At 55.7% G+C, this 11305-nt stretch overlaps 1 protein-coding gene across 1 annotated transcript; it reads left to right on the top strand.

Moving 5' to 3' along the window:
- Nucleotides 1-4671: 4671 nt before the first annotated feature.
- HEMGN (hemogen) lies at nucleotides 4672-10325 on the top strand. Its single transcript, XM_013096968.4, has 4 exons — nucleotides 4672-5018; nucleotides 7621-7714; nucleotides 8107-8609; nucleotides 9336-10325. The coding sequence occupies exons 1-4, from the start codon at nucleotides 5006-5008 to the stop codon at nucleotides 9434-9436; spliced, it is 711 nt and encodes a 236-aa protein (XP_012952422.3). The 5' UTR covers nucleotides 4672-5005; the 3' UTR covers nucleotides 9437-10325.
- Nucleotides 10326-11305: the final 980 nt, after the last annotated feature.

Below are 11305 nucleotides of genomic sequence, written 5' to 3'. Positions count from 1 at the left end.
ATCATATTTCAACAGCATTATTTTTATGGGGGAAAATGACACAAGCCAGTTCCTACAAAGGGCTACTAAAAGCGTGTAGTCAAAACATTAATTTCAAATCCGTGCTGCATACAGGGCTCTGCACTGTGTGTATTATTTCTCCCACATTCCTTGGAGAAAGGACATGTGGGAGTAGCGAGAAGCACACATAGCTTTGAGATCCTGGTGAAGGCGGTGCTGAAAAAATACAGTTTTCTGTAGGAGGCAATTTATCAAAGGGAACCTAAAGTTTCTCCAGTGTGGGCGTCGACAGCCTTCTCTCCAGCTCTCTAATAACCACCTTTCCTTCCAGAGCTGATGCAAACTGAAAACAGCAGCATTTGCACTTGTCATATGAGATGCTATTTAGCTTTTCACCTGAGACTGCTCCACAACAGGAGGCAGCCCAGATAACCCACGGGAGCACTGAATGAGCCGAGTGGAGACCCTGAAACTCCAAGGGGTCACCCCCAAGCTGAACCGATCCCCCGGGCTGCTCCCGGGGAACAGCACGTCCCAAAGAGTGCCAAGTTCTGGCTCTAGGTTGCTCTTCGTGTCAGGGCCAATTTTTGGCACTGCAGTGCAGTATGATCCAGCGCAGGCAATGCTTGTTGTCATCAGCCACCCATGGGGCTCCCTCTGCTCTTTCATCTCCTGCTTTTACTAGCTGTGACGTGACTCATCTTTCAATAAATACCTGTCACTGCGTTGCACAGCTCGATTACGCAAGGGATTCCCTTGGCTCGTGGTGGCAGAGGTCAGAGGACGCTGGCTAATCCGAGGCTTTCCTCCTGAACTCGGTGCAGCTCTGCTCCAGATGTTGTGTCTCTGGAGCACTCGTTGGGATTTTTTTTTTTTTCCTTTTTTTTTTTTTTTTGGCATAGCTTCAACAAAACATTGGGTTGCTTTGAAAAGATCATCCGGTCCAACCGTCCCCCTCCCACCAATGACACCCACTAAACCATGTCCCTAAGCACCACGTCCAACCCTCCCTTAAACACCCCCAGGTTTTTAATGTGTGCTGACACACACCAGCCCCTTAGGGGTTTGAGGAAAGTGAGCTCCCTACGTGTCAAGTCAGCTCCACAAACTCAGTGGCCACCCCGTGAGTCTGGGACCTGTGCCAGCATCATGCCACCGTGCTCGGCCAGCCAGTCATGTCCATCCCCACACCCAGACACCCTTCTCCTGGTTCTGCTCCCTCCTGTGACCTCCCTGTGGGACACTGCAGCCCTGCAATGCAAGACAAAGCCAGCAGTGACAAGATTTAACGTGACACAGCCGTGCTCAGTCAGACTGGAGGTCCTGCTGACCTGTTGTCCCCAGCACAGCGACCATGAGCAGACAGCAAGAGCAAATACCTTCAGGAGGGTGTGTTAGGGGGGTAATTAGGTGTGCACAGAGCCCTGGGATTTCAGCTGTTTTCTGGTCTGGAGGCAGTTGCTGTCATCTGAAGTTCTTCCCTGCCCTGGTCTTGTTGCTGTCTGAAGCCCTATCAGCAACTATCACAAGGTCAGCACAGAGGTCTGCTGATGTCTGCATGCTGGAAACAGCAGCTGCCCCCGAACCAAACCATCTCCTCCCACCTGCCTTCATCTTGCTGTTGTTCCCCATGACTCGAAGTCTGCCTCTCCACAGGTGCTGCCCCTAGCTGCTGATAGCTGTCCAGAGCTTTGAGCATCCCTCTTGCCCTTCTCTAGGTGCTTTCCACTTCTGCAGGTGTGGGGACCACAGCTGCACGCAGGTTGTCTGTGTGTAGTGCCATCACTGCGCCCCTCGTTCCCTTGTCCCACCAGGACAACCCTATCAGCTGGAAGCACATTTCCCCCTTCCAGTCCTCAGCTGGGGAGGGAGAGGCCAGGGGATCAGGGGATGATCTCCTGCATTGCCAGCGAGCCGCAGGAGGTGTCCCCTGCACCTCGGGGAAGGGTTCAGTGGGGTTTTGGACAGCGAGTGCTGGTGAGCACACAGCTCCATCACCCTGCTCTCCCCTGCACCCTGGGGCACCCCTGTGGGCAGGACACAGCAGGGCAGCTCTGCCTGCTGGGGGTCCGTGCTGGTGCGGGGCCAGCGGCACCTCAGCCCCAGATGGGACAGGGGAGCAGGTCTCGAGCTGCATGGAGCGAGGGCAGCCCGCCAGCGCCGTGCTGCGCATCCCCCCGGGAGCCCGCTCTGTTTGTTTGCACGGGACGGGAAAAATCAACAGGGATGGCTCGGCGGCTCTTCTGAAGAGGGAAGCCACACGCCCGCAGCACAGCACGGCGTGTTTACCCATGGGCTGCAGGGCTCTGGGGCACGCTCCTCGCGGGCCAGACCTTCAAGGTCAACGCGTGGGCAGCCCCAAGGCAGGGTCGGTGCTGGATCGCTGCGTGGCGGATGCGGCAGCACGCGCCCTCCCCGGGGACCGGTGGGCTTGGCTGTTTATTTAATGCAGCGAAAGAGCCAGGCGAGGCGAGGGGTGTAATTGTAAAACCACCACAGGCTGCAGGGGATGGCAGGGTCCAGCCTGGTGCAGAGAGCCTGGCTCGAAAGCCTGGCTTGGTCAGGAGAGACGGGAGGAGCTAGTGGCAGCAGGACTGTGGCAGGGCAGACGTGTTACCCTGGCCACAAAGGTCTTGCTCCTGCTGGAGTACACAAATTCATGTTTATTTTTTGCATATTTCTGCCTGTTGGATTTATTCATCCGTCTCTTCATGCCTCAGTCGCAGAGGGTGTCCTCTGCTCCCACAGGCACCAGAGCTCAGCCTAGAGCAGCAGCTGGTGGCCCTGCGCTTGGAGAAGTGCCGTGCACCATCAGGCAGGACAAAACTGGAAAATGTGCCCTGGCACCCTGCATGACAGCCACATAGCTCCCCGTGCTGATCCTCGGGGTAACTTCAGGGCTGTGCCGGTCCCTACAGGAGGGACAGGCATGTCTCTGGGTGCTGCCATGCTGTAGCAATGCCAGGCAGAGGGGAAACAAGGGTGAAGCTCAGAAAGCACTCTGGTGAGGGTTCCCCAGGTCTCCATCGAGGAAACTGGGGCTTAGAGCCCGTCTGTCCTGTTAAGTACCTCAGAAGACTCCAAGGGCACAGCAGCTCTTTCATTTATGAACGATATTGAGGAATTTATCGTTTTCCACCCAGCTGGAAAGAGGCTGGAGTGGAGTAAACACTCGCAGCACCATCTCTGCGGTGCCCCGTGGCACTGTTTTGCTGAGTCAAGAGCAATTTATCAGACCTCAGCAGGCTCTGGAGCAGCTGCGTGCTTCTCCCCAACAGGAGGTGCGAGGGGTGAGAGGCTGAGCTCAGACACAGCCCGAGCAGGTGGAGCTGCTCGGCCGTGGTGCTGAAGCTCGTAGATGTGAGCTCCTCAGCACCATGCCCATCCCCATGTGTGCCGCAGCCCCTTGGTGCTCGCTGGGCAGCTGGTGCTGGTGGACCTGCAACAGCCACATGTCACATCACCTGCAAGCAGCCCGGGGATCCCAGGGTATTCCCAGCTCACACGGGGGCAGCATCCCACGAGAGAGGGGTTCCGGGATGTGTGTGTGAGGCAGGGTGTCCCCGGGGCCACGCAGCGCCAGGCAGAGCTCAGCACACCGAGCAGGGAGCACACCTTGCCTCCGCTGGTGACCGAGACCCAGGGAACTCCCCAAAAGTGACTTGGAAGCTCCACATCTCTGCGTGCCAGTCACGCTCCTCACCCACCCTCCCGTATCAGAGCCTCCCCACATCTGCCTGGCTGCCACCACCCTGCCGCTTCCCTCAGGCCTCCGCAGCCCGCCCTGCCCCATGTGAGGCACGGAGTAATCTGCAGTGGACACCGGGGAGGAGGCCTGGGGAGAAGCAATAACTTGGGGGGGGGGTAGGCAGAAAGGCAGTGGAGATGACCAGGGCCCACCAGGTTACACCCCAGGAAACCCACCCGCATCCAGCCTGGAGCTTGCTCTGGAGGTTTTCAGGATCCTCACCTCATCTGATGTGCAGGGAGCCAGGGCACAGTGCCCTGGGGTCCCAGCCGCACGGACCCTGCTGACCAGCCCATCCTGCCCCTCAGGGAGCAGGGTTTCGGGGCTGAAGCCAAAATAAGCATCAGAAACTTCCCCCTGGCAGCCACACGATGGTCCTGCAGAGCCTGAGTGGGCCTTCGGGCTGGGCAGGTGTGGGGCTGCAGTGGGACCGGGGCAGATAGGAGCAGCCACCAAAGGAGAGCCTCTGGTGGGAGCAAGAGCCTGGCTGGGTCTTCCCAGTGGCTTTTTTGGGGACTGCCCTCCACCATCCTGCTTCACAAGGGATATGCTTTGCTCGTAGGTGTCCCACTGGGTGCGGGACATCAGGAGCTCCTCAGCTCATCCAGCCCCTGGGGGGTCCCTCTGTGGACTCCTTATTTTATCTGGGTTCCCCAGGAAGGTGTTGCAGCCCTTACACAGGTCACCCGAATTTGGCAGTCTCCAAATAATGCCATAAGACATCCTTATGGCCATCTGAAACGTACGGTGCCACTCTCCCGTGCTCCACCCCAGCTGCAGGAGCTGGAGGTCCCTTCCCACCACCACTCGGACCCTCTTGCGAGCAGCTTCCCAGCAGCTCATGTCCCGGCTGGGGTCTCACGAGAGCGATGGAGAGTCCCCCAACACCTCCCTGCCTCTCAGGCGGCGAGGCCGTGGGGCATCCTGCCCTGCCAGGCAGCTTCTCCCCGCTCTGAAGGAAAGCATCGGAGCCGCGGCTTGGCAGCGGCGAGCGCTTGCTTCCTATCTGAAGCGGAACTGCTGTTTAGAAACACTGGCGCGTTCTGTAGACCACACAGTAGGTCCTGAGCAGGCTCTCACACACCTTTGCACTGTGATAAGGGGAGTATTATTACTCTAGTAGTGGCCTGTAAAGATAAGCTCTTTGGGGCGGGCAGTCTGCTTTTTTTTTTCCAAGCTCTCATTCTGCCGCACCAGTAGCTCCAGATTCTTTTCCCGGGGAAATAAGCTGCTTTTTACTTAAACCTGTGGAGACTGATGGAAAGTTTAGGTAAGACCTTGCTCTATACAGCCCCTTCCCTGCTACCCTCTACAGCTCCTGAGGAGCATGCTGTGCCAGGTAATGCTGACCCTACTAACTTTTTTTTTTTTTTGGAGGGAGGAGAGAATGATCTTTGTCACTAGCGGTTTCCAAAAAAGAAGTTAATAATTAACCGGTGTATGGCTGGGCGATGGAGGATGCGCAATTAACTGCAAGTGCATATGGCTTTTTCTGTGTCGTGTTGCAGGTCACGAAGACAGAAGCACCTATAAAGGCTCTACAGCTCAGAAAAAGTTGCTGAGGCAGTGCCAATACAGTGCCTGCCTGCAGGCTGAGAGTACTGTCTCACCGTTCTTCTAACCTGATGGATTTTTTTTCAGCTCATCTCTGTATCTTTACATCCTCTGCTAAATAACTTTTCATTGGGGTGCAGGTGTTTTAGTGTTTTTTTTGTTTTTTTTTTTTTTTGTTTTTTTTTTTTTTTTTTTTTCCCTGCCTGGTGCTAGTGGGTGGCTCACAGCTTTGGAGCAGCTCTGGGAGTGCTGTGTGGGACCATCTGGAAATGAATGAGGGGTGTTCTCTGGCTGTGCAGAGCAATTTGCTTTGGGTGGGTTGGGAAGGAGACCGACTGCATGCAGCTAGAAGTGCTCATGTGGCTCACAAGGTGTTTTGAAAGGAAGTTACACTGAGTGCTGCAAGGGGATGTGCAAGGTGGGTAGTTAAACCCGAGCACTGTGCAGATCTGCTGCTTGTAACCTCACCTTCCTGCCTTTTCCCCTGTGGATGGCAAAACCTCCTGCCGGCTGTGCTATCTTTGATGCTGCTTCACCTCGGGAGACAGCCTCCCAGCTGGAGAATGCCTGCGCATTCCCCTGCACAGCTGCACCCTGCGCAGTCCAAGTGCAGCGCTCTCTGTCTCGGAGGCTCTGGTCGAGCCGAGATACCTTTGCCATCACTGAGAAACTTGGGCACTGCGTGTGTATCTGGTGGCTTTCACATCTAAATTGCACCCTGTTGCTCCCCTTCCCGGCAGCCTGGATAGGCTGCAGGGCTTGTGGGAGAGGGTTTGCCTCCTCTTCTCGTCTCTGCTGTGCTCGGAGCAACAGGGGCTCCTGGAACGAGAAAGTAGCTGTTAGAAGAACAGAAAAGCAAAGAGTCAACAACAGAAAGTAGGGTTATATTTGTTTTTTTTGTGGTTGTGACAGTGGCTGCTGTCGTTGTTAGAAAGCACGTGGAGTACCATGCCCAGATTTGGGCAGTTCAGCAGAAAAAAAGACAAAGCCACGCTGGCATGAGTGCAGTGCACAGCCACCAAAGCTGCTGAAGGCTGCAGCAACTGGCATGCGAGGACAGAGGGAGCTGGGGTTGTTTAGACAAGGAAAGAAGCGGTTGAGAGGGAGATGTTGCAGCCTCTCTATCTAGTAGGAGTCACGGAGGAGAGACTTTTTGAAAAGGTGCACCGGGAAAGGACGGAAGGCACCAGATCCATGCTGCAAACGTGGCTGGGTAGAAAGGAGAAGCTTTCACAGGGAGAGTGGTGGAGGGAGCAGGAAGGTGGCCTGTGAGGTTTTCCCAGCATCTCTGGATAAGGCTCTGAATAACCTGATGAGATTTTAAAACTGGTCCTGCTTTGAACAGGTCACTGGGACAGAGGCCCTCAGGGAATCCAGAGACTCTTTCCAAGCTAAATTTCTCCACAATAGTTATTAGTTATCAGAGGTGTCCTGTGTACAGACCTATTTTGAGCAGAGGTTGGCTTTTATTTTTTTTTATTTTTATTATTATTATTATTTTTGGTTGGTTGGTTGTTGTTTCAGTTGATTGTGTGTGCGTTTGTCCTGTCCTGGGCTGTGACTTTTCTCACATTTAACTCAGACATCTGGGATACAAGAGCTGTGGGAGGGAAGTCCTTTCCACCTTGCCAATTGTCCCAGCTAGGCTAAAGAATGACAAAATGACAATTTCTCACTCATTTGACCTTTTATGTTAATGTGAGCAGAGCCTGTTCAGTGGAAGAAGCTGGCTCTGATTACACCTGTGAGGAGCAGGACATCGTTTGGTTGTTCTTTCGATGTGCGGGATTTGTTGAAACTATGAAAAGCAGTGCTTTTGTGATCTGCTCAGTGTACGTGTGGGAAGACTCTCCTCTCCCTGCAGGCTCCAAGGAAGTGGTATTCCTGCTGGTATTGCTACTGCCCCTTTTCCTCAAGGAAATGGTCTCTTGTTATTTGACCTCAGCCAGGTCTTAATAAAGACTCCACGAGCCAGAGTCCAAGCTAGAAAATCTGGGGCTGACCAGATCAGAAACCATCACACCTACTGCTACGTGACGAGGGGTGCTTTTGGTTAGGATCAGGGCACGGAGGGAGGCTCAGTGAGGCTGGGGGATTCATTTGCCAAGGTGTAGGTGGCTGAGATATCCCTGTCTTGGGAAGCTATATGGAGCCCTTCTAGCCTTGGTCTGGAAGCACAGCACCCCACGTAGTTTTGTATCGAGACCTGCTTCATGGCAAAAAGAGCCAGGTCACTTGCACCCATGCTCTGTGAGCACACGGGGCTCGCCTCACCCCATGGCTGGGCCGTCGTGCTCACCCTCCTCTTGTCTTTGTAGGTGCCACCACCCGACGCGGCTTGAGAGACCGGGAGATGCTGCGGAAGAGAAAAGAAGAAGCCCAGGAGAAGGATTCGGTTCAGTGGGCTTTAGGGTAAAAGTTGCTTATGCTGTCAGGCGTTTTCCTGAGCCCAGGCACGGTCTTCACATGAGGACAGAGCCTGGCAGGGCCCCCTGTGTCCTCTGCAAGGAGAGGCCCTGGCTGGCACAGGTGTCCCACGGCCAGTGGGACCAGCTAAAGGTCTGGGCTGGCACAAGGGGGCTGAGAGAGACGGAGGTGGTCACACAGGCGGTGGGTTTGGTGGCAAGCAATCCTCAGCCACGGCACGGGGCGGGCTGAAAAACGGTGTCCAAACCCCCACAGCCTGATTCAGCCACACGCAGTCCCCACGCAGAGCACCCCAGTCTCCACTGGGGTGTACTGGTTGGGCACACACACCCCCTGCATGTGCCCAACCCTTTGCCCATGTGAAATACCCCCAACAGGGAGCAGGAGAAGATCAAGCGGCCAAGAAGAGGAGCTGGAAGAGGACGGCGCCGCCGGTCCGAGGTGAAGCCAGAACCAGAAGCCGTGCTGAAGTCAGAACTAGAGCCGGACCGTGAGCCCCTGGCGCACAAGGAGGCTGTGCTGATGCCTGCCGTGCCAGCACACCAAGACCAGCCACCCATGGTGGGCACCATACAGCAGGAGACGCCCGATGAGGTGCAGATGGGAGCACTGGAGGGAAACGTGGCATGTGGGAGCCAGGCTGCTCTGAGTGATCTGCCATCTGGGAGCCAGATCCCTCTGGGCAATCTGCCATCTGGGAGCCAGATCCCTCCGAGTGATCTGCCATCCGGGAGCAAGTGTCCTCCAGGTGATCTGCCATCTGGGAGCAAGAGTCCTACAGGTGATCTGCCATCTGAGAACCAGAGCCCTCTGCTTGATCTGCCATCTGGGAGCCAGAGCCCTCTGCTTTACCTGCCGTCTGGGAGCCAGAGTCCTCTGGGTGAGCTGCCGTCCCCACGGGGGTGTGCGGGCCCATGGGTTGGGGCTGTGGGGGCAGATACTGCTCCCCAAGTCATGGGGAGGGACAAAAAGCCCTCTGCAGTCAGCAGGGTGATTGGCTCGGGGTCTGTGGTTGCTGGTCCTAAACAGCTCGTGTGCTAAGGACGTCTCTGTGGGCTTTCTCGCACGGGGAAGAAGTGTTTGTGTCCTGATGCACCTCCCTGGGACAACAGGTCTGGCAAAGAGACTTTGCAACAGCAACGCTGCTGGTTCACAGAGCCCAGCAGTGCCTGCCCCCAGCCCTCTGCTGCCCGAAACGAAAGCAGCCAGGGGGTCAGACGTGACCAACGTGACAGTGGGTCACCGTGCCCCACAGCTCCCTGCCAAGAGCCAGGCCAGAGCAGACGTGCTGCGAAGAGGAGGGGCAATCTCCTGAGACCAGAGCAGGTCGGGGAGTGCCAGACACCTCCTGGCCCCGGGGCTGGAGAGGGGTGCTGAGGAGAGGAAGGGGCAGCCAGAGCTTGGGGTGTACACGTCCGCAGGGGACACGCCGTGGTGGGCTCCGAGCTGGTTGCCAGCTGGGCTCGGGAGGCCTTCCTACAGCTGTGCAAGCGTCAGGCCTGCGTGTGGTGGCCATCAGCCCCCTCAGAGCCCCTCCAGCTCCCCGGGCACCCCCGTTTCCCTTGGTGGCGATGTGAAGGTGACCTGTCTCTGACATGCCTTGCAGGTGAAGAAGAAATGCTGAAACTTGCGGAAATGATACCAGAAGATGTGAACACCCCCGTGGAAGACGACAAAGCGGGCAGCTTCCCCTCAGTCCTGTATTAGCTTTCTCTCTCCAGTCTTAATGTTCTCACTTAAAATTTTCTGTCTGAGAGAAACTCTCATGAGTGTTGTAAAGAGATTTAGAGCCCCTCCTTCCCAGTGAATAACAAAGCCAGTGTGCTCCCAGTGCTGTTTTTGGTCTGCAGAGTGGGGCTGTGCCCCCTGCCCCTCGCTGCAGGGCGCTGTCCCCACGGGCACCTGTCCCCATTTCTGAAAGGTGCCTCCAACCCACCTCAGGGAAATGCCAGCCCCACGGTAAAGCTGAACCCCCCTGTGACATCCAGCAGGCCAGAGAGCTGCGGCTTGGGCTTTTTTTTTTCTCCACTTCTGACAAACCCGGCCATCCCTGTGCTGTTATCTGCGGCCCAAAGGCCTTTCTCACTGTCTGCTGTCCTGATAAACAGCTCGCTTTCCTCAGGTCTGAGGAGAGCGTTGTTTTTCCTGCAAGCCAATTAACTCTCACCTTGCTGAGCTGCACTAGACAAAGGCAAGCAGATCCCCATCGCAGAACAATGACCAGCTGAACCATACATGTTGGTCAGGAAAGTGCCATTTTGGGGCAAAAACGTGAGGCCCCTCTGCACAGGTGTTGTGTCTGCAGCTCCCCTGACAACTTTCAGGCCGAGACTCCAAAGAAACACGTGCCTGTGCCATGTACCCAGAATTTCTGTGAAATCAGTGAAGAACAGGGCTTCCTCTCCTCCCACATTTCACTTCTTGGCCTTCTGGCTAAGATCGAGTGTAGTGTGTAGATTTCAGGACTTGTGCTCTTCTCCTCTGTGCATGTGGGGGTGGCTTTTTTTTTTCATTTCTGTGCACCCTGACCTAGAAGGTCTTTCTCCTGGAGAACAACACCGACAACAACAACAAAAAATAATTAAATAAACTTATGGCTGAGCATCAACATGAAAGCTGTGCTGGGGTACTCTTGCCAGTCCACACCACATTGCAAGGAGGCTGGGCTGCAGGATCTGCCGTGGGTGGGCAGGGCAGGAGACCCTCCTGCCCCCACGCTGTGCTGGGGCTCAGCAGGAGCTGGTGGCTGTCCCCAGTTCCCCAACCCTCTGCAGTGCTCCTAGGGAAGGGACCCCAGCCCTGGTGCCCATCTCCATGCCTGAGGAGATGGGACCTTGTTCCCACAGGTTTTCAGACCCGGGAGAAGCAGCTTCTGGGAGGCTTTGAAGCAGCCCGCTCCCCAAGGCAAATGCCTGTGGTGGCCTTGAGGTGCTGGAGCCACCCCAGCCGCTGCACAGCCCATGTTAGGGCTCTGTCTCTATCTGGTTTCTTTGGCAGCCTGTGAGAAAGGTGTGTCCGCAGGTAACAGGTGTTATTGCAGAATAACCAAGACAAAGATAAAGCCTTCCTTATCAGTACTTTCACTTGCAAACTACAGTTCCTTTTTCTGGAACGGGGGCAAGTAACAGAGCTCCTTCCTTGTATTGATTTGCCCGGGATTCATGTGAAAACGTGTCCACATAGGGATCCAAGTGTACCGCTGGCATGGGTCCTGCTGCTAGGAGGGAGCTGAGGGTGGGCTGGTGGGGGCTGCTGGAGCTAAAGAAGAGAGGGTGACTTTTTGCAGATGCAATGCAGCATCCTCCTCCTCCTCTCCCTCGCCTTCACTCCTTCCTGAGACCCACAGAGGCTTTTAATAGGGGCCAGAAGGGGATATTTCCACCCTCTGGGATGAAAAGTAGGGTCTGAGTTTGACACAAAGGGGAGGTCAGAGACCTTTGGCTGAGCGTAGCCTTCTTGGTGATATGGGGCGGGTGATGGGTGCAGGGAGCAGGGCCAGTGCCCGACACGATGCTCTCCTCCTCGCTGTGCTCTGCTGGCGAGAGGGCAGGGCAAGTCTCCCCCAGGACACCCCGT

This window comes from Anas platyrhynchos, chromosome Z (assembly GCF_047663525.1).
Source record: "Anas platyrhynchos isolate ZD024472 breed Pekin duck chromosome Z, IASCAAS_PekinDuck_T2T, whole genome shotgun sequence".
NCBI lineage: Eukaryota > Metazoa > Chordata > Aves > Anseriformes > Anatidae > Anas > Anas platyrhynchos.
This window is presented reverse-complemented; position numbering and strand designations above follow the sequence as displayed.

Bases quoted from the DNA above. Each gene is read 5' to 3' on its own strand.
- HEMGN (XM_013096968.4), top strand. The intron at 7,715-8,106 runs GTAAAAGTTGCT...TACCCCCAACAG, and splicing joins TCGGTTCAGTGGGCTTTAGG to GGAGCAGGAGAAGATCAAGC. The intron at 8,610-9,335 runs GTGAGCTGCCGT...CATGCCTTGCAG, and splicing joins TGGGAGCCAGAGTCCTCTGG to GTGAAGAAGAAATGCTGAAA.